General features: G+C 50.3%; 1 protein-coding gene across 2 annotated transcripts in view; it reads right to left on the reverse strand.

Annotated features, from left to right (window-relative positions):
• HOOK2 (hook microtubule tethering protein 2) overlaps positions 1 to 23,041 on the reverse strand; it is a 595,676-nt gene that overhangs the window by 119,703 nt on the left and 452,932 nt on the right. For both annotated transcript variants that reach the window (XM_069604124.1, XM_069604123.1), the window contains exons 12-13: positions 19,166 to 19,276; positions 18,978 to 19,065 (exon numbers count right to left, since the gene is read on the reverse strand). In XM_069604124.1, coding sequence (XP_069460225.1) covers positions 18,978 to 19,065; positions 19,166 to 19,276 — 199 coding nt within the window. The remainder of the gene's footprint in view (positions 1 to 18,977; positions 19,066 to 19,165; positions 19,277 to 23,041) is intronic.

Here is a 23,041-nt window from a genome sequence, read left to right on the forward strand (position 1 = left end):
CAACAACCCTGACCTCCTGGCAGTAGTAATCCAACCTTTGATATAAGTCTTTACTACACAGGTTGGTAGTGTGGACGAGTAGCCAGGCTTATCTCCAAGAGGGGTCAATGTAGGGGAGTTCGAGGCTCACCGACAAGTATCCAAGCAAACTCTTACACACAGGGTTTCTTGATAAAACAATCATTTATTTACCAGACAGTCAAATGTAAGCCTTCTCCAGAAGGGAGCACTGTAAAACACCACACAAATATACTTCAAAATTACACAATCTCTTAGTTCACAATCACTAAATACCCATTTGGGATGGCATTCAGCAAAGACCTACAGCCACAGGTGACTTCAATTTCTAGGGTTCTGTTGACTAATGCATTACTGTTGGCATTCAGAATTAGCAAATAGCAAGTAAAAAAGGTAAAGATGAAAGCAACATTTCTTAAGCAGGCAAATACTTTCAGATCCCCCAATAAGAGTCATTAATTTAAAACAGGCTAAGCCAAAGTTAATAGGCACGAACCTATATGGGCTGAAGCACTTCTTTGAAGGTAAGTAGTGAAGTCTTTGCACAATGTTTCAGAAGTCTTTCAAGAAGATTAGACTTGTGAGTAGTAGAAGAGGCAAGCAACTCTACAGCAAGAGGTATGTTCTCTTAGACTTTGTACAGTACCTTTAAAATGAAGAAAAGATGCAGCAGATGACTCCTGTTCCTGTGCAGCTCTGAAGATCTCACTGTTCCTGGGCCTCAGTAGTGGGGACAAGAGGGAGGACGTCTGGGGGACTCCTGCAATGCCCTGGGACAGTCAAAACTTGCAACCGGCAAACTTCACTTTCAGTGGCTGTTCAGTGTTTCAGTTCCTTGCGCCTACCACTGCGGTTCCTGGCTGTCAAGATGGATTTTCCTTGCTTTTGGGGTTCCACACTCTGTTGAGGGGGCTCAGGCTCGGTCAGTCCTGCTTCTTTGGAGTCCGGAGGATTTTCCTGGAGCTCTTGGCCAACTTAAAAGCAACGCACACAAACTGGCGTTCCTCTCCCTGGCTCTACTGTTTTCAGCGACAACTCTGTGGAAATTCAACCAGCTCCGAGATGGATGTCCAGGTGGCTTACTTTGGAGTGGATTGGTCCCATCAACTCAAGGGGAGAAGTCTTCCTTGCAGGGGGCTTCTCGGTCGATGCAAACCTGGCATTTCGGCACTGCAGCAGGGCTTCACCAGGCAAACTAACAGTCCAGGAGTTGCAGTAGTCCTCTTCAAGTTCTTGTTCGGTTCCTTCGTCCAGTGTTCGACTCTTCCTTCCAAGCCAAAAGACTCCCCTTTTATACAGATCTCTCTCTTTCATTCCAGCCTAGCTGTCAATCACCCAGCAGGGTGGCTGTCCTTGCCGGACCGCCAGCCAGCCTATCAGAGTGCATTTGGGTCTCCTAGGAGACAAAGCACAGGGAGTTTCGGGCACCTCCCTCACTTCCTGCTACCCCTGACACCGTGGAGCCAGAGGCGGGCTTCACTCGCGAATTCCGCCAAAGGCAAAACGAACAAAAGGACCAAACCTGGTTTAGAGCGCAGAGTAAATCTCAAGAAGGACCCTTCCACAAATTAATGGTGAAAAAAGAAGACCGGGCCATTTTGACAAAAACGGCACCCTTGTGCGCTTTACTGTAGCTGCGAATGCAGCCCGCGGTAAATGCACAACACGGTAGTAAAAACAAAAACACTGCCACCAGCCATTCAGTGAGGAAAGGGTAACATGAAAATGCTACATGAGAAGTTAGGAAAAATGGGATACTAGGTAACCCCTCCAGCACCCTATTGTAAGATGGTGTGTGCTGGGTCTAGAAAGTTACAAATGTAAGTAAATTAAGCTCTGGGAAACGGTAGTTTATCACAGAGAAGGTATTTAAACCTTGGGGACATCTAAGACTTCCCTGTGTCACTGCACTAAAGGTGCTGTGTGTCACAATGTAAAAGATGATGCCTATGGAGTTTGTCAGACTCCACAACCAAAAGAAACCGAGTACAAAAATCACATTTAAATACATGAGGGTGGGAAAAAGGGTCTCACTCTCTCCAGGTTAAAAAAAAAAAATATATCAAGTCCTCAAAATCCAGCAAAGTTGCTGGGGGTCTCTAAGGTAGAGGACATTTGCACATTTCTGAGAATGCTTCTTACACACTTCCCACACTCTGAGGTGACTTCATTCACAAGGACAATAATAGCATTTATATATCACACTGAATATAAATTGCATATTCTGAGGTTGCAGAAAATAAAGGTTCAAGGAAGGAAAAAGATTAAAACAGGTGAGGACACTTGGATCTTCCAATTAAATCTAGGCAAGTCTTTCCCAGAAATAACATTCTAAAACTAGTTACCATCTATGAGGGACAGAAATATAAAAGTCAATGGGCTAGAAGAGTCTGCAGGGAGCCAGGACAGCCAAAGTCAATTGGAACTATGGAGCAGAGGCACTTCTTAGATAAAAAGTCTTGCAAAGTTAGAGAGTTTGTAGAGATCACTGGTAGGGTCACAAGCTGTGAAGCCTGTGAACAGAAGAGTTGGAATCAACTCTAAAAGGTAGGGCAATGTAATTCCCATCCGAGAAGAACGCAGCTAAAAAAAAAGACACTGAGGTAAGTACCCCAAGTCTAAACAGTACCTTTGGTTAGAGGAAGAGTGGTCCAGCTGACTTCTGTCTGGTTGCAGTGATGCAGATCGTGGCTTCCTGAGCCTCAGTCGTGGAGACAAGAGGGTGGACGTCAGGAGGGTGCCTACAGCGGCAATTTAGAGATCGCTGGCAGCTACGAGCTCTTTTCAGTTCAGCGACACTTTGTTCTGCGCTCGGTAAACAGCACTGTCTTGGATCTCCGATACCAGTTGGGCATCCTTCAATCCTTGGGTCCTGCACTCTGGTGAGGGGACTCGAGATCTGGTCGTCCTGCTTCTGAAGGGTTCCTTAAGAGATTCCTGGAGCTTCTGGCCGGATTTCAGACGTTGCACTTGACTACAGATTTCTCGACTCCTAGCACTCAGTTCTTGCAGCAGCAAAGTAGTACAGCCAATCAGGGAAGATAATCCAATGGAGTTCGTCTTAAGGCTAGTTGGTCCAACTAGCCCAAGGGAAGACGTTGTGCCTTCCGGAGCTTCTCTGTCTAATTGAAAAAGGAGTTTCAACACAGCAGCAGGGAAGTCCCCCACACTGCAGGAACTGAGTCCAGAGTGGCAGCCACCGAGCATGGCTTTCTGCAGTTCTACGTGTTTCCTTCATAAAGGTCAGGCATGAAGCACTGCGTCATAATCCCCGAGGGGGCTGGGGGGATACCCCACTGACGTGCTTTATCAGCACAACGTGGTTCCTTGTCCTTCTGCCTCGTGTGTAGCCGCCCATCTGCTGTACACAGAAGCACACACAGACACACACAGACACACACACAGACACACACACACACACACACAGGCCATCTCCGCCTTCCTGCTGCTCCGCAGACAGCAGGGCGGGGTATCAATGGCAGGAGGCATGCCCTGCGTAGGTGGGGGCAGGGTATTCAAGGCAGGCTTTGCTTCCCCCCCGGGGCGAGGCCGCAAGCTCTGCAGATCACGCAGTGCCACGCCGGCGGACTGCTGAGCAGCCCGAGATAGCAAAGCACCTGATAACAGCCTTTGGCTAAGCTGAATAGGCCAGGGAGGCCTTACGGCAATGGAAACCCACTCTGCGCACACAGTCGCGCTTCCACGCCGACAACCCTGCAGTGTGTTGATGTAGGGGGTGGAGCCAGACGAGCGCTCATGGCGGCAATGAGCCGCTCGGCCCCCCTACTCCATGCCGTTGCTCTTTTTTTTAAATTTGTCCTGCTCGCTCAAACCGGCCCAGGTGTGGGCAGAAACCACGAGCAACCCCCCCCACCCGAGACGCACCTGCATAAATAACAGTTACTCACCGTAGCGACTGCCTTACTCCTAGTCTATAGTCCTTTCCTCCATACTGGTGGGACATTCTGTCCTTTCGGGACAGGAACTGAGCACTTTTTTTCAAAAAAGCATAAAAAAATTGAAATTTGTCGTCCTCTTTTTACGTGGGGTACGGCACGCGGCCGTAATCCTGCCCTCCTGAGCTCCATCCCGTGCATGGCCCTTCAGTCCTTTTCTATCGCCAGGTCTGCAACCATTTTAGCAATATTAGAGGATACTTACTAGAAGGGACGGCGGGCGGGTGTATGGAGGCAAGGGGACTATGAACTGGAGTAAGGTAGTCACTACGGTGAGTAACTTTGTTACACTCCTACATCCGGTCCTTTCCTACATACGTGGGAGATTCCCAAGCACTCCTCACAGGCAATACAGGTGGATGGAACCTCCTTACTGAAAATAGTTTTTAAGAACAGTCTGTCCGAATTGAGCATCGGCCCTGGAGCTCAGGCCCGAGCAGTAATGCTTACAAAAAGCTGATGGGGCGGCCAACGTAACCGCTTTGGCAATGGTTTCCCAGGGAACATATTTTTGGAAGGCAACAGCAGCTGCTTTGCCACGTACAAGATGGGCATGAATGCCCTTCGGAGGTTGAAGGCCCTGAATGGTATACGCCTCAGATACAGGAGGCAATCCATCGAGAGATGGTAGCTTTTGAAGCGTGTTTCCCTTTCGGGTCTCCGAACGTAACAAAGAGTTGGGAGGAGCTCCCGAGTTCAGTTCTGTCCAGATAGAACTTCTGAGCTCATTGTGTAATACTCTATTAGCATCAAAGGCCAGGATCGTAAAAAAGACGGATAATGATATAGATTGATTCAAATGAAAATCTATCACTACTTTAGGAAGGAAAGAAGGATGAGTGAGGAGCACAACCTCCTTATGGAAGGTGAGGGACGGATGTTGCACAGACAAAAGCTTGAAGCTTGCTTACTCGCCTTGCTGAAGTTACTGCATTCAGAAATGCAACCTTCCATGATAGGTACTTTAGAGCCGCCGTAGGCATGGGTTCAAATGGTTTATGGCATAACGCGTTGAGGACCACATTCAAATCCCATTTTGTATGAAGATTGCGTACAGGTGGAAAAATATGCTGTAGACCTGCAAAATGCTTTTTAATGACTGGGGTTGCCAAAGAAAAGGAACAGTTGTCAGTGGAAAGGTAGGCGGCAATAGCCGACCAGTAAGTCCTACAAGACTTGAATACCCGAAGCTGCCAGGTGAGATATGAACGAGAGAACAGCGTCAATCGTAGCATGTCTGGGGTGCAGCTGCTTAGCTAAACACCAGTGGCAAAACCGGAGCCCTTTGCTCCTATACTGAGACCTCAAAGAGGGTTTCCAGGCCGCTTGGATAATGCTCATTGTCCTCGGACAAGTTAAACTGCGCTAAAGTTTTGAATTCAGGCACCAGGCCGCCAAGCTGAATGATTGTGGGAAGGGTTGCCAAGCTTGGATGGCACAACACCAGTTATGCCTCAATGATGACAAGACTGAGCTCCTCATCTTGGGCACCACGCAACGCCTTAGTCTACCTTGATGCCACCTTATCCCTCTCCCGTCAAACTAATGCAGTCAGATCTGCCTCAGCATACACCTGCAAACTCATTGCAGCATGCAGGCCATTTCTGACCACCCCAAATTCGGTCACACTGGCCAGAACCCTCATCATGGCTAAAATCGACTATGGTAGCGCCCTCTACCTTGGAACCAGCCAAGATAATCTTAACAAATTGAAAATCTCCCAGAACAACGTCATTAGCCCGGCCCTAAATATCCCGCGAAACCACCACATCTTGGAATTTAGATCCAACCTACACTGGCTACCGGTCAAACAGAGGATTGCACTGAAAGCCTTAGGCCTTACCCACAAATGCCTAGCCAACCAAGCCCCCCCCCCCCCCATATCCCTGCAGCCGGCTATCCCGCCACGCGCCTACCCACCCTGAAAGAACCGCCCAGACCCACTGTTTAACCATTCCTAGGTTCAAATTACAAAAAGCGGGTGGATCAAGCTTCCCCGTCCTAGCTTCCAAGCTTTAGAATGCCCTCCCCCTCAGATCAGAAGAAGGCTTTAGTGCCTTCAAGTCCAAAACGAAATCCTGGCTCCCCAATCAGCCTTGAAACTCAGATGTCTTTGTACCTGGGGTCCCTGTCACAGTAAAATACCTGATCTAATCTGTACCCTGTAAATGATGTATATCTCTGCATGCCCTGAATACTCTGCACTATGTAAATTTGAATATATGTATGCTCGTTATGCAACCATGTCCCAAGTTGCGCCCTGATGCCTCTGGGCCTGATGGTGCACGTTACAAATAAAACGAATACAAATACAAAATCTGCTCATCGCACTGGTGAAGCAGGTTGGGAATCAACATCAGTCTGATCGGATTGCAAATCGACAGATGCTGAAGTTCCAAGAACCAGAATCTGACTGGCCACCAAGGAGCTAGGAACAGGAGAGTGCAATTCGATGTAATCCTGAGTTTGCAAAGGCACCGATGAATCAGAGGACGAGGCGGGAAGGCATAGGCTTTCATGTTGTGCCACGGAATTTCAAGAGCATCCCCTACAGAGGAGGCCACGAGACCTTTCCTGGATGCATAAAGAGGAAGTTTCCTGTTTGTACAAGTCGCAAAGAGGTCCACTTCTGGAGTGCCCCATTGGCGAAAGATGGTAGAGAGGACCTCTGTGTTCAGTTCCCAGATGTAGCTGGCCTATGTTTGTCGGCTGAGTGAGTCTGCAGTCACATTGAATTGACCCAGAATGTGTACCGCCAGTAGCCAAATGCCGTGCTGGATGGTCCATTCCCAAATCTGAATGGCAAGGTCTACAAGAGGTGGCCATTTGGTGCCACCCTGCTTATTGATCTAAACCATTGACACTGAATTGTCCGTGCGGATGCAGACCAACCAGTTCGTGATGGACGGCTGGAAAACTTTCAGCGCCAGAAATACAGCAGGGAGTTCCAAATAATGTATATGAAACTGCCTGTCCTGCAGCGTCCATAGGTCGAAAACCTGGAGTTGATCCAGCGTCGCGCCCCACCCCAGAAGGGAGTCGTCCGTGGTAATTGTCACTTGTGGGCAGGGCTCCTGAAAGGAGGCCCCCCCCACTAAGTTTGTTGGTCGAAGACCACCATAGAAGGTCCGCCATCATGCAGGATGGAACTGGGATCATTTTGGAATCCGAGTCCGAAGCCTGACACCAACAGCTCTAAAGAGCCAGCTGTGTAGGCCTTATTTTTTTTTTTTAACTTGTTTTTATTGAGCTCGACAACACACAGAGATACACAGTTAATGCAAGCAGGCCATGAAATCAGTTTACAATCCACAACACAGAGGCATCACTATACAAGCATCAGATCCAAACAAAGCACAGGCGCATATAATTAGGGGAGGTTGCAACCAGAGTGAGGACAGTATATACATCATAGAGCGTTACTGAGAGGAGCGTGGCGGAGAAGAGGTCTCGGAATCTGAGGCCAAGGCAGACATATAATCGCGGAATCTGCACCAGATGTCTCTTGGTCTTGAGTACGAGTGCTGTGTCGCTCCCCAGGCTTCCTCGGTATCATGCGCCCAGGTGACTGCGCATGTGTGGGTGCCCTGGGGCGAAGCCAACACAACACTATACAGCGAACCGCCAACATCAGACAAAGACCTGCCAACTTCTTTGTATCACGTTTCAAACCGGGAAGGTCATGAAAAAGGCAGCGCATTGGGGAAGGGTCTATGGTGCAGTCTAATATGTCTGATATAGTGGAGCATACGTCTTGCCAGTATTGTGTCAGGTGTGGGCAGTTCCATATCATGTGTATGTAATCAGCCTGGCCAGTGCCGCATCTGGGACAATTAGGAGAGGTCTCATGAAATATACGATGCAGTCTAGTCGGTGTGTGGGGATACCTGTGTAACAACTTGAATTGCAGTAGTTTAAATCTGGAGTTACATGATACCTCTTGGGTTCGTGCACACATACGGGCCCAACGCACATCGTCAATCTCAACTCCAAGATCCTCCTCCCACTTCATTTTAAGTTTAACAAATGAGGGGGCGGCCCTGGTCTGTATTAAATTATAGAGTCTGGATACTTTCCCTCTGAAGGAATGGGATGCACAGAGTTCAGCTATCAAAGGTTCATCCGGTGGGACCGAAGGAAATTCGGGGAATTTAGTTTTTAGGACCTTCCTGAGTGAGGAGTATTGTAGCCATGCCGATGGTCCACGCTTGAGCGCCAGAGGGAGATCCGACCACTCCAGGAAATTGCCTTCAACAAAGACCTCACGAAGGGACAAGAAACCTGCCATCGTCCAACGAGCGACCACGGATGGAGGGATACAGGGGACATCAGGGAGGAAATTCCAGAGAGGGAGGTCACCATGAAACGGGTCAGGGGTAGCAACCGTGTTCCACATTTTAGTAAGAGCAAGTGATGTGCTCAGCACAGGGTCTATAGAATCAGGATCTGATGGGGCTGGTTTAAGAATGAGGGTACCAATCGCACACTCCTTAACCTTAACTTTCTCAAGACGGACATGAGGAGGGGTATTCGACGTGCTGAACCAACAGGAAGCAAATTGGGACTGAGCTACTATCCAGTATCTAAGGAAATCAGGGGCACCAAACCCGCCCAGTGCCTTGGGAGCGGTGATCGTGTTTAGTTTAAGTCGAACCGCTCCAGAGTGCCAGAGAAAGGAGTTGACAATGCCGCGAAGCGTCTTAAAGAATCCCTCGCCTGGCCACAATGGAATGTTTGTGAAGCGGTATAGGAGTTGGGGCAGAACAATCATTTTTAGAATTCCTATCCTGCCAGCAAGGGAAATAGGGAGACGGGCCGAACTCGCGGTTTTGGTGGTCAGGGCGGCTTAGTAATTCTGGTAGTTATCAGCGCGTAGTTTCTCAGCGTGGCGTGAGACCAGGACTCCCAAGTAGGTGAAAGTGGATTGGGACCAAGTAAGGCCCAGCAGGTCGGACGGTGGCTGCGTGCCGTCCGTGAGTGGGAATATGGACGATTTAGAGCAGTTGACTTTAAGACCAGAGATATATCCAAAGCAGGTGACATCATTGAGAATTGGAGCGAGGTTCGTTTCGGGAGAGCGGACGTATAGCAGGGCATCGTTCGCGTACAGGGAAACAATGTCTGCTTGTCCCGCTGATCGCAGGCCTCTATGAAAGTGCGAATGGCAAAGGGTTCGATCGCTATTGCAAAGATCAATGGGGCGAGAGGGCACCCCTGTCGCGTCCCTCTGGCTACCTGGAAGAGGGCGGAACACCTATCCTCAGTGCGTACTCTAGCCACTGGGTTGGTGTATAGCAGTCTGACCCAGGACCGAAAATTGGGGCCAAATTTGCACTTTTCCATGACTCGCCACAGATACTCCCAGGACACCGAATCAAATGCCTTCTGCATATCTAGTGTGACTGCCACTGCTTGTGTTCGGGGATTAATTCTGCTGATCACGTTAAAAAGCCGCCTAAGGTTTAGTGATGTGGACCTACCTGGGACAAATCCTGCTTGATCAGGGTGTACGATATCAGGCATGAATACGGCCAGGCGGTTAGCCAGTAGTTTAGCAAATATTTTTACATCGCAGTTTATTAGCGAGAGGGGGCGGTATGAGCCACACCGAGTAGGTGGCTTGCCCGGTTTAAGAAGGACAGTAATCATGGCCTCGCGGAGTGAAGGGGGAAGCGTGCCTGTTTTGCAAGCTTCTTCCCACAGAGCCAACAAGTGCGGCACCAGGATTGATTTATAACGCTTGTAAAAGTCCATAGGGAGACCATCCGGGCCGGGGGCCTTCCCCGCAGCAAGTGACTCAATGGCCTTAGTCAGCTCCTCCGGCGTGAAGGGTCTGTCTAAGGAAACGGTAGCGTCAAAGGATAGGGCTGTAAGACGGAGCTTCTCAAGGTAGTCCTCGATTTCTGAGATATGGGGTCCAACCACCCTCGAGTAGAGGGACGCATAAAACGTAAGAAACTCTGCGTTGATGTCTTGGGGCGAAGTGGCTAGTGTACCGTCGGATCTCTCTATCGCTGGGATGTTGGGTACTCCAAACTCGTGCCGAATCAGCCTGGCCAGCACCCGGCCCCTCGCCCTCCCCGTAGCGCCTAACTGCCTTAGGACTGTCAAGGAATTTAACTTCGCGCTCAGCAAGATTGCGGAATCTATCTAATTCACGACCCAGTGATGCCAGTGCGTCAGGGGAGTGATCGTGTGTGTATTGGGTCTCCAATCTTGCGAGGGTCGACTCGCTGTCAGCGATGTCCTCACGGATACTCCTCAGGATACCACTCCCCTTGGATAGGGCGATACCCCTGATATAGGCCTTGAATGATTCCCAAAGGGTAGCTTGGAGGGGGACTGAATCCGTGTTGACCTCGAAAAACTCCTCAATAGATGACTCAAGTTCGGAGGCGAAGGTATGGTCAAGGAGAGCAGAGGGTCTCATTCTCCACTGCCGTGACCTTTCGAGGTCATGTCCCCACTTCAGGGAAATGACCACCGGGGAGTGATCCGACAGTGTTCTGGGTAGGATTGCCAGATGGGTAAGGCATCTAATCAGTATATCTGACAATAGCCATCTATCTATCCTGGAATGAGAATCGTGGACCGAGGAGTAGTAGGTATACGTGTGGGAGTCAGGGTGCATCAGTCGCCAGGCATCTGCCAGCGCCAGCCGGGGAAGGGTTGTCAGGATTGTGCGAGCTGCCCTCGATAGCTGGTGAGGTCTGGAACCCGATCCATCCAACGTGACATCCAAAATCGTGTTGAAGTCCCCGCCCCATATAATTGGGATCTGCGGATAACTCAAGAAGCGATGCCAGGTTAAGAAAGAATTCAGGGTCGTCGATGTTGGGACCGTATATATTAAGGATAGCTACATTTTGATTCTGCAATGTACCAATGATGAGTACATATCTACCGAGGGGGTCAATATGTGATTGGGAACAGCTAAATTTCAGGTTTCTGTGGATTAAGACTAGGACACCTCTGTTCCGGGTGGAATAGGTTGTGTAATATCTCTCGGGGTCCCCATTGCTTGGCAAACCTCTCACACTGTTTAGCACAAGCATGTGTTTCTTGTAAACAAAGGATTTGTGTACCGTGACGCTCTGCGTAAAGTTGCATTTGCCTCATCTTTTTGTAATTGCCCAGTCCCCTAACGTTCCAGCTCATAAAGGCTATGTTGCTATCCACCGTCTATATGGAGGGTATGTTTGGATTGTGCTTTGCATAAGAGGGTGGGTTCTGCAAACTGCAGCCAGAAACAACATACTGTTCGGTTTATACCTCTGTGTTGCAATGGCGAACCGTGCGTGGTTCCTCTGGTAGGTGTCGAGACTTTCTTAAACATAACTCCCCATCCACCCAATACCCACCCACATCCCTCCCCAAACCTGAGGGATGAGTCCCAAACCCCCCCCCACAACAGTAACAACTTCTCGGCATCAGCGCCTGGGGGGCCGTTAGCTGACCGAGCAGTGGCGCAACGGACTGTAGAGGGTATACAAAGAATACATTCAGCTGGAGTCTAACAGGCACAGTGAGGACCGTATGAGGTGCGAACATAGTATTACCGATCAAAAGGACTCGATCATAACAGTGCATTCCCACAATCGCTGAACAAGACATTCGGTACATTTAGTATATAATGCACCGCTAGGGTTCCAATAACCAATAAACATAGTGAGCAAATATCGCCCGAGGGGCCGTGGTTGAGAGGATTAATACAACAATGATAACTTATCAACGGGCTATCATGAATAAAGTGAAATACGGGCTGTTACCAACCCGCCCAACTCAGCAAGAAGCTTCCAAGGCTGAAGATAATAAGGGTTTAGCCGGGAAAGTGTTCATCCAGGAATTTAGAAGCCTCCTCTGGGATTGTAAAGAAAAAGGTTTTGTTAGAGTGTTCGATGCGCAATTTTGCAGGGAACAGCATAGAGTACTTGACTCCTAGGTCTCGGAGTCTTCTCTTCACAGCCACAAATGTCTGACGTTCACGTTGCACCGCCACCGAGTAATCCGGGTAGAGGTGGATTCTGGCCGCTCCAAGGGTAAGGTCGCCCTTGATCCTGGCTGCACGCAAAAGGGCATCACGGTCCCAAAAGTTCAGAATCCTAGCTATAATGGACCGAGGAGGGGCGCCTGGTTTGGGTTTCGCTGTCAATGCTCGATGTGCTCTTTCAATAGTGAATTGTGGGGACAATTTAGGAGAGTCTAGGAGTGTCATGAGGAGCCGTTCCAAGTAATCTTCCATCGGTTCCGCAATATTGTCCTCTGGAATACCAACTATACGCAAATTATTACGTCTCGAGCGAGACTCGAGGTCATCATTTTTCTTCTCCACCACTGCCACACGGTTGGTTAGTGTGGTGACCTCGGCCCGCAGAGAGCCCAGCACATCCTCAGCAGCCCCTAGTCGAGTCTCGACCTCTGTTACTCGACCATCCGTCTTTTCAATGTGGGCTTTTATGGAGGAAATTGACCCATTCATATCGTCTAGTTTGGTATGTAGAGTGGTGAAGCCATCACGGATGTACTCCAACAACTTTTGTGAGTCATCTGAAGTCGATGGGGCTGAGATGGAGAGGGGATCCTCAGTATCATCGGAGGGCGGCTTGGACGGCGTTTTAGCAAACATGTTCAACGAACTTTGCTTTTTCCCCGCGCCGGCTCCCTTGGTCATGATGAAAACCGGAGAAGGACAGGGGCCCAAAAAGAAAATGCGTGAGCAAGTAGAGTAGCACCCGGTGGCTAATTTAGTGCGGTGAATACCTGCTGCAGAAGGTTGAGTCCGCCGCCGAGGAGCACAAGGATGGGGCACGGCTAGGCCTCAACCCCCGCACCGCAAGGCCCCAAATCACTCCGGCCCGGGCTCTCCTCGACCTCAAAGCCCGCGAATATGTGTATACGATGCTGATTCAGGTACACAGGCCGTCGATGAAAGCACTCGCGTAAATGCGGGCCAAGGCTGGCGGCGAACTGGAGGGGAGGGGAGGGGGGGGGGAAGCTCCCAGCGCGGTGAAAAGGAGTTCCAAGTGGGGAGGCAGCCCCCGAAACTCGTGGGAAGCCCCGAACAAGGTCCCCCAATGCGACGTTAATAATGGGCCCTGCGGTCCCACGCAGCACTCTGCGGTATCCAGAAAATGGTAGCAACCAGGTCCCCTCACCTTGTTAAGGTAGTGTTCAGGAACGCCTCGGAGAAGGGGACATGGGCAGCCGTGGGTGGATGAGTAAGCCCGCTGCGTAGTGCCGCGCGGCCCAAGGCGGAGGGAGCCAGCGGTCCCCGCTCCAGCCGCTAGCAAGTATCAGCATAGGGCAGTCCGGTCCTCCCGCTGGTCCGGTAGACTGGTTGCAGGGACGCCCCGCGCGCCCCGGAGGCCACAGCGCCTCTCTCACACAGAGGCCGCATGCGCCGGGACGTCGAGTAGTGGCACAGATCCGCAACCCCCGGAGCCCGCCACGGGGAGAGCCAGGCGTCCGCGGCGCAGCGCTCCAGACAGCAACAGCAGGGCCCACGGATGGTCTACGGGTCCCAGATTCAGGATATCGGTAGACTGTCAGCTCATACCGCGGCTGTAGTAATAATGGTTGGTAAAGTTGTATTTTAGCGGTCAAATTAGCCAAGATGTGCCCTTGTCGTCCGGAGCTTCACACTCAGGCGGCCATCTTGTTTCGGCGCAACAGCGCCCCCCGTGTACGCCTTATTTGAGATGCGCAAGAGGAAGAACGGGTACGCATGAGGCCGAGAAGTCTCTGGAACCCCAAGCCATCATGTGCTCTGACTGGATGGAGAGCTGACATGTGGCAAATAGATCCACAATCCTGTCCATCGTCAAATACACCTTGGAGTCGGATAGTGTTCCAACAGAAACCCAGGAAAATCAGGTCAAGATTTCTGCCAGTTCACTGACAGCCCAAGATGGAACAGGAGCTGGAGGAGAGACTGGAGATTGCTCGGAGCCGTCAGTGGACAAGGGCTGCGTAGGAGTCCAAATACGGATATACACGAACACCCTGTAGCCGAAAGGAAAGCATCGATGCCATCGACATCTTCGTAAAGACACGCAGTGCCGAGCTGAGACCAAACGGGAATACGCAGTACTGGAAATGCTCCCCTCCCAGGGAGAACCGCAGATATTTTCGATGCAGCCTCCATATCAGGATGTGCATATATGCGTCCTGAAGATCCACTACATTGAGCCAGTCGCCCTTCCGAAGAGTACTTTATTTGGCAGGGAGTGATCATCTTGAATTTCTCTTGGGGAAGAGAAAGATTCAACTGGGAAAGTTAGAGGATGGTGCGCAGGCCAGCCTGGTTGGGTTTGGGCACCGTGAACAGACAAGAGTAGAAGCCCTCCCCTTGTTCCCCGAGGGGAACAGGTTCCACCGCCCGGAGGTCTAGAAGCTTCTGAACCTCGGCTCTGAGGGAGGGTGTCCCGATCTGTTGGAAGGGAGGGTTAAAGGGCAGGGTAGGGGGGCAAGGCAAGCGAAAGCCCGTCCGAGCGATGGACAAAACCCACCGGTCTTCAGTGATTGTCTGCCACGCCACCAGATGAGACGAGATTCATCCTCCCACCGGATTCTCATGCGACCGACAAAAAAATATTTTGCAGATTTGTCGGGAGGGAGACTACCTGCGCCTGGAGAGGAGGCTGCAGCCAGAGAAGGATAGAGACTGAGACCCCCAGAATAAGGGGTATTAGCCGGGACCTTCACCAGGACCGACAAAGATTTGGCAGTTTGGGTGCTCGCCTTGGTCTTTCTAAGATCCGCATCCGTAAAAGAATGAAACAATTCCTTGCAGTCGAAGGGAAGGTCCAGAACCTTTTCTTGTACCTCCTTCAAAAACGTTGTCACCTGGAGCCATGCCTCGTGAGAGGTGTCCATTCACACCATAAGGCCTCGAGCTGAGTTATCTACGTGGTGGGCCGCAGATTCCAGCAGATCCTGTTCCAACACCCTGGTGTCCGACAGACCAGCTTTGAAGTTGTCTAGCCTATCCGCAGGAATACACTCCTGGAAATCAGCCAACTCCTTCCACAGCCTCATATTAGCTGCAGCCAGGATGAGCTGTTCGCTTGACAAAGTTGGAGGGCTGAATTTCTTGCGCAAGGAGCCCAGAATTTTATCTTCCTTGGGAAGAATCTGAGCTGCAGCCATTGAGGTTGCAGAGGCCGGCTTTGATTGAAGTGTGGCCGCAGCTACCACCGTTGAGGAAGGGAATGGACAAGACGCCAAGGCTATCTCCTCAGAGGTGTGAAGCCTGTAGCGGGCGTCAATTCTCTTATTGATATGCAGCCCGATGTGGGTCTGATCCCAGACCATGAGGGCCTCAGCCAAAACCTGCTTCGGTGAATGCTTCCTGCGGAGTGGGGGCCTGAGGTACTGGAATGTTGAGGAGGGCAATCATATCCAGAACCCGGTAATGGAATGCTCTGACCATGCAGGGCTGCTCATTGCTATCCTGATCTGCCCGAGGGTCATCCAGCTAATCAGGAGCAGACGGCTGGATCGCCACAGGTTTTAAAGTGTTATCCCATTCTACCCGTGTCTTCTCTATGGGAGACAGCAGGGGTAGGGGAGGAAGCGCTGAGGTGGACCAATAGGAAGAGGTGGTACCACCGCAGGAGCCGCCGGGGTGGAAGGTGGAGCCGGAGGTTCAGGGTAGATTTCCTTGAAAAGACCACTAAAATACTCCTTCATAGGGTCAGAGTGCAGGAGTCCATGAAATTACCCGAAAAATACATCCTCTGATGAAGGTTTAGGCGCTTGGGTAGGCAGAGGCCTCTTATATGGGACTTAGCCCCACGAACGCAATGAGGATGGTTGCCACGAAGGCCCACCACCAATCGGGTCCGCATAGACCAGTGGAGCAGAAGCAGGTGGAAGCGAGACAGTATGAGGAAGCAGCATCCGAGCACGGCAGTCATAAGAATGGCGGAACAGATTTTTACCTTCCACCAGGGGTGGAAACTGCTGCTCAGCCCCAAAATTAAGGTCCCAGCACCCGCCGTCGAGAACAGAGGTGTAAGTGAAGAAGTCAAAATGGCCACCGTGGACCATGAGGTTTGGGCTGCCATTTTGTTGATGCTTGAAGAGAACTGTGTCAAATGTGCAGATTAGGCAACCATCTCCTCAGGCCGGTCAGGGGACTGAAGTAACACCTTTGCCTTGATACAAGGATCCTCGGCATAGCCAGTACTGGGGGAGGGTCTCGGATGTTTCCTGGACATCTTGGAGGTGGCCCCAAAATTAGCCTTCAGGAGGAGGAACCTCGGCAGAGCCTGTAACAGAGGAATTATAGTTTAGGACCACTCTCTTTGCCCCCTCGACAGAACTGGTATCACTGCGTCCCTGAGGCGGGAATGAGGGATCACCCTTACAGACAAGACCATCAGAGCAGGTTTTGTCGGTACAGACCTTAGCCTCAAAAAGAGGAAACTCGGGTTTCCTGCCGGTATGTGTAGCTCCCTCGTGAGGGGCCTCAAGCCATTGCCTGGTACAAAAAACTCCAGAAAAGGAGGCCTCAGCGCTGTGTGGAAAGCTCCAGAAACAGACCTCGGAGCGAACCCAGGTTTCCAAAGCCACAGATAACTGGGCTGAAGTTTAGCACCTGACGGGTGATCCTCGGAACATGGTCTGGTCTTGGCTGGTCCGTCGTGGGAACCTTCAGAGAAAACTCAGGTACATCTATTAGGCCTGCGAGGCACCTCAGGGGAACCCCATCCCGGACCTAGAAGACCCCGGGAAGGAGTCCCCCGGCTGGGGCACCCTAAAAAGTAAGGAACTTACCGAGCATCTCTTTATCAATGAAAAGCTGAAGATGAGGTGGAGGAACATGCTGAATGACGTTCTCCCACCGAAGAAGACTGCGCTGGAGTGCCTGGATGGAGAGTAAATCTCAGTAGAAACACGAATCCTAGTGCCGGTCCGGCCCGAGACGCTCCAAGCAGAGAGAATGGGGATCCGCCCTAGCGCATGAAGAACAGGACACAAATCCCAGATGCTCCGGCATAGACTGAGGACTAAGCGACCGCAGAACCGGAGCCGGAGAGAAGGACAACGGGAACAAAAAAAAATATTTCCCAGTGATGCAAGTTCATCCAGCCCGACCGTGCAGAGAAAAGGACTGAAGGGCGATGTGTGGGGCGGAGCTCAACGGGTGCAGTGTAATGGCCGCGGGCACTACCCCACGTAGAAAGAGAAGGACAATAACTTTCAATTGTTTATGCTTTTTGAACAAAAGTGCTCCAGTCCTGTCCGGAAAGACGGAATGTCCCACAAGTATGGAGGAAAGGGGATGGGAGGTAGTAGTAAATGATTTCGACCCAGCCATGGGCCAAGTGGCCGATGGGCCAATCTGACCCAGAGGGGCTGGAACCGGATTCTGTGGGGGGTGTCCCCCTTCTCTGGAGTGCCGGTAGACCTTGTCAAAGTCACCACTATGGCTTCTCGCCTTGGAGGGAGGGATATCTTCAGCGCTGCGGGGGATACCCTGTCAGGGTTAGCCCAGTTAGCTTTCGAAAGAGCAGCCGCCACCAGCTCAATCGTTGACAAAGGCTTTTCTTGTGTCGTCTGGGCCTTCTTGGGCAGCTAAGTCTTTTCCTCAGTCCCCGGCTTCTCGGGCTTCTCCCGCAGCTTAGCCGGGTTGGACGACTTCCTCTTTGAGAAGGATTTGATTACCATCTGGCAATGGAGGCGGAGGGTGATGTTAATTTCACCCTGCCTGCCGTGGGACTTGCATCCGCAGTGACCCGGGACTTGCAGTGATTTGCCTCATCTTGGGCCCCCACCAATGAGGCGCCTTTACAAGACTTAGAAGCCTGCTCCTGGGACCGACCGGTCTTGGGTGAGGCATGTGCCTGCTTGGGGCACAGGCCGGAGACCCTTGGCATTCAGCCACACCACCAATTTACTGTGCCTGTCCTTTGTCATCTTCTTGGAGAATCTGCGGCAAATCCCACAATCCTCTTCTCTGTGGTCGGATGCAGACAGTAGAGGCATTGTAGGTGCTTGTCCTCCACAAACACGTACCGGTGCCTGCACTTGGTACAGGACTTGAAGAGGAATCTTCCTTCTCCTCAATCATGGTGGGATATTACGAAGTAGGCCCGAAGGCCTTCCAGAAACTTAGACGATCTTCGCCCTTGAGGCGCACTGAACTTTACAGACAACGGATCCCCGCTGTCGGCAGATGGAGAGAAGAGCACCCAGGCTCTTTTGGAACAAAAATAGAATCTTTGCATGAAAAAACACGAAAAACAGAGCAAAACTCGAGGACTCCCAACACTGAAGTGTATGGTAAAAATCTGAAGATTGCTGACAAAGTAGGGGCTTAGCGAGATTGGCTGGGGGCAGTATGAGGCATGAGGACAGCGAATGGATTATGAGAGAAATACAGTTTTCAAAGTGAAACTGTTTTTCCTTTTACTGGGGTCAAGGACTCCCAGCCTGACTGGGAATATTCATGAGCATGTGAATCCATGTGAGACCGCATGCTGGAGAATTGTACTTACCTTTATGGAGACTATATTGCTTAGCAAGCTCTCGTGTTTGTTAACTACTTTACACCAAACCCCTGAGCCCCCTTAGACTAAGCCTTACTGCGCAGCCGCGTGACCAAGTAAGCATTTGACTAGATTGGTGTGAAACCTTTGCATGGCCACTGTGTTTAGCATCCCAGAACCCTACACAAATCAGGGTTCTGAAAAACCTAGCGCAACTAATGCCAACGAATCCAGAGCAGAAGTTTCAGGTATGAGAGTCCGAGAATGAAGAGGATTCAAAATATCCATAAAAGAGACGAGCCATGTGAGAATACCAGGATTTGGGGGCAAGGCGTAGACCCACAGGGACTGCGCCGTGCACATTAGGAGCAGCTATGTAGGAGGCAATATGGAGTAAATGACGCATCCAAGGAATGGACCCCCAATCACAATCTGCCCCTACCATTATGCTTCTAGATCTAGCCACTAGGCAACAGTGGATGGGAGTTTCTCATGTACCATTACTCACCAGCCTGGGACAGGCATGTCTGCTGCACTTGTGCACACCGCAGCTCATCATTCGCTTCCCGCAGGGCATCACGTTCCAGAATCATACGCTAGAAGAATAAACCAAGAAAGAATGAGGTTAGAAACATTAACTGCAAAGCAGTAATATAATGCCGCATTCCAGGTCTACCCAGGAAAACCCCAGAGTACCTCCTTCTCCTTCTGCAGAGCATCAAACTTCTCCCTCAGATTCTGGAACTCAAACTGCCATTTCTCTGCCTTCATTGCTTCATCTGAACGCTGAGAGTGAAGCTCTTGTACCTGCAGGGGCAAGATATTCAATGCCATCATGAGTTGGCTGAATCAGACCAGTTAATTTCATGATCGGAACCACACAGTGTGCCCAACTACTCCATGCATTCACTTTGTAGAATTAGTTCATCAATGTACTTGCAACCCACCCTAGCTCTGCCAATGCACCTCAAGCCTAACCCCACCTTTTGCTCAGATAGTGCAAGATATCTCAGGTCAATATCTACTGCAACACCCAGCTGTTCCAGTAGACTGGACAGTACAGAATGATCTTCAAATATACCTAAATACTGACATGCAGCAATCCCAGCTTGTTAAGGCAGAGAGAGAGAGCTGTTAGGAAAGTACATTGAACTTTTAGTACACTAAGGATAGAATAGACACGCCGACAACCAAGAAGATTATACAAAATAAAAGATAATAAGACATATATTACTTATCATAATAGCATTTCTGATGATTTTATCTGCTTAGATTCACATGTGCACACAGTCCGACATCTAGTGGTAACCGATGAGTATTGCATTTCATCTTTCGAGGATCGAAAAGGGACGTCGACATGGGCGTGCCTGTATCACTATCCCTAACGTGACGTTTAGTGTACACAAAATCCCTCATGCGTCAAGGTCCACCCGATTGCATTTATTCTGCCGTGAGGAAGCCTTATGACTATTGTGAGTACAGAAGAGAGACGTAGTAGTAAGATGTCCATGTTCCTTCCATCCGAGCAAGGAGGAAGGATGGGTGCATGTGAATCTAATCGGATGCAATCATCAGAAATGCTATTAAGGTAAGTAATGCATGTCTTCGGAGGCTTGTTAATCTGCTTAGAATCACATGCTTTGCATAGTAAGTGCCCCCTTACTTGTTCAGGTAGTACATGGCGCTGTCTGTGAGGAGCAGTACTGTCTTTCCCTGCAACTGTTTGAAAGGCCTTCAGTGCTTTCAATACCGTTAACAGCTCCAACAGGTTCATTTGGTTGGAAGCTATTGCTAGGGACCAAACGACGTGCACCGTCTGTTGGTCGGTGAGGCCCCCCCCACCCCATGAGAGATGCGTCTGTTGTGAGTGGCTTCTACTGCGGGGGTGGTGAAGGTTTTCCCCTTAAAGAGGTTTTCCTCCGACCACCACTGCAGAGAGAGAACGAGGGCTGCCGAGACAACCACTTGATCTTCCTATTGTCAGCTGGCCTGATACCACTGGCTGTTGAGCCACTCTTGCATGGGGCGCATGCAAAAACGTGTGTGAGGAACCAAGTAAACGCAGGATGCCATCATCACCAACAGTCCCATGGTCTTGCGTACCGTCACCTCTCGACTGGCTACAAACTGAGGGATCTGAAACAGCTTGTTTTGATCCCTCTTGGAGGGGAAGACGAGGCCGTCTTCTGTCCGAATTGGAGCCCGCAGAAACTGCTCAACTTGGCTGGGGTCTAGGCTGGATTTCTTCTCGTTTATGGAGAATCCCAGACTGAATAAGAGGTCCATCATCTTTTGAGTGTTCCATAGGAGTCCCCTATTATGAGCAAGTCGAGGTAAGGATAAACTGGGATGGACTGCCTGTGCAGGTGTGCTGCTGCTTTGTAAATACCCTTAGAGCTGAGGCAATGCTGAAGGGGAGGTCCTTGCACTGATGTTTGTCCTTTATCATGAACCTTAGGTATTTCCTGTGTGCCGGCAACATTTAAATATGAAAGTATGCATCTTTCATGTCCAAAGTTGCCATGTAATCACCCTAGCATTAGTAGAGGAATTACCTCTTGCAAAGTTACCATTCAAACTTTGTGTTTTGACAAATTTGTTTGCTGGCCGCAAGTCTAGCACAGGGCGCATGGCGAGATCCCTTTTGGGTATAAGTAAGTACACTGAATAAATACCCTGGTTTACCTGTAAAACCGGGACAACTTTGATTGTGCTCTTTTCCTCGATGATCTCGACCTCTTGCAGCAGGATCTTCAGGTGTTCTGGTGTTAGGCACCTGGATCTTGGAGGTCTGTTGAGGTGGTCCACTGAACTCAATGCAATAACCGTGGGTGATGGTCTTGAGCACCCACTGGTCTCTGGTAATCCCTCGCATGAGTGCAGGAATGATGTTATACGTCCCCAGGCATGAGACGAGAGTCATTTCTGACTGGATGCCGGGGAGCCTCTGGGGGTGGTGTTGTGGCCCCTTCCCTTCCCATGGCACTGTCCTCTGGGTGTATAGGGTTTCTGAAGGCAGACTCCTGTCCTGAGGACCAATTGCTGCCCGAGCCATACTGGTTGTGTGTGGAACGGGAGGACTGACCACGAAAGGAGCGGTGAGAACGTCCCACTCTGTTGAAAGGGTCTTTGAGTGATCCGATTCAATGTCTTTAAAGGCTTGTGTTCCTTCTTGGCCGTTTCCAGTGCCACATCAACGGCCTTGCCAAATAGGAGAGAGTTCCACAGGTTTGTTGATCAACGACGCCCGTATTTCTGGTTTGAAACCAGAAATTTTTTCAACCAGGCATGGCGTTTTAAAAGGGTACTCTGGGCCAAGGTTCTCCCTATCGGCTCAGAAGCATCCAAAGATTTCTTGATGTTGTGGTGGTTTAACTGCTTACCCTCTGAAACAGTTGCAAGCAGATGAGAATGCACTGGTTCAGGTACCTCTTGTAGGCCTTCTCGCAGGAGGTTCCATTGGACGTCCGAATAGCTGGCTAACAGCGTGGTGTTTGCTAGGCGGGTAGAATATGCTATCGCAGTAGTGACTCTTCCCAAGAGCATTCAACTTTTTACATTCTTCGTCCGGCGGAGCCTTGCCCGTGGAAAAGGGGACTCCTGCCCTTTTACTTGTAGTCATAAACACAAGAGAATCTGGGATGGCATGACCCCTTATATAGAGGGTCAGACGGTGAGGGGAAAAACTATTTTTCCACTCGAGGGTTCACAGCCCTAGTTTGAGAGGGTGTTAACAAGGAAGGGGTGATGCGTCTTTTGATGGAATTGAGTAAAGTGATAACCTGGCTGGCAGGAGGCTTTGGCTTTAATATGTCTTCCACAAAGTCTGAATCTAACACCGCCTCTTGCGTGGCTATTTGGAAGCGTTCTGCTGCCTTCTTCAGAATGGCGTTAAACGCCATCTGGTCGACAAGTGAAGTCTGACGCAGAGGTGGGGAGGGAGGGTCCATGCATATGGTATCAGGGTCCGGGGTATGAGTGGGTGACAGCCAGGGTGGGTCACTCCCCCAATCTTGGGTCTGATCAGTGATATCCAGAAAGGGATCAATCGCCTGCAAGTAAGGATCAAGTGGCAAAACCCTCCTCATGATGAGGGCAGGATGTCTTCTGAAATCTGGTCACTGCAGGATAAAGGTCATCCTCCACAGGTCTCTTAGGGGTGAACTGCTCAGAAGTACACAAATCTAGCCAACATGTCCATACATCCTTCCAAACTTTCCCTGTTCCATGGATAAGAGGCAGATGGGTCCAGAGGGGGAACAGACTCCTCCTGGTGATCCCCTAGCCTAGAACGCAGGGATTTATCAAGGGCTTTCAGAACAATCCCTCCCACCCTTCCGGGCATTCAGATGTGTCTTTAGACTTGTCCTTTTGTTTACTGGCCACCAAAACTATCTTAGCGAGACTGTTGCTGATGTTCAGAGTTACTGGGCGGGGTTTAGGCTGTTTAGACTGTTGTGCTATAGATTTTGACACAACCAGAGCTTTAAGCGTCGGCACACTCCTAGGTGTCTCGACAGCCTTGTGGGTTTTGGTGTAGGCACCCTTTCATGTAGGCTGCCCAGACACATG

The sequence above is a fragment of the Ambystoma mexicanum genome, chromosome 3q (genome assembly GCF_040938575.1).
Source record: "Ambystoma mexicanum isolate Mex_15411 chromosome 3q, UKY_AmexF1_1, whole genome shotgun sequence".
NCBI lineage: Eukaryota > Metazoa > Chordata > Amphibia > Caudata > Ambystomatidae > Ambystoma > Ambystoma mexicanum.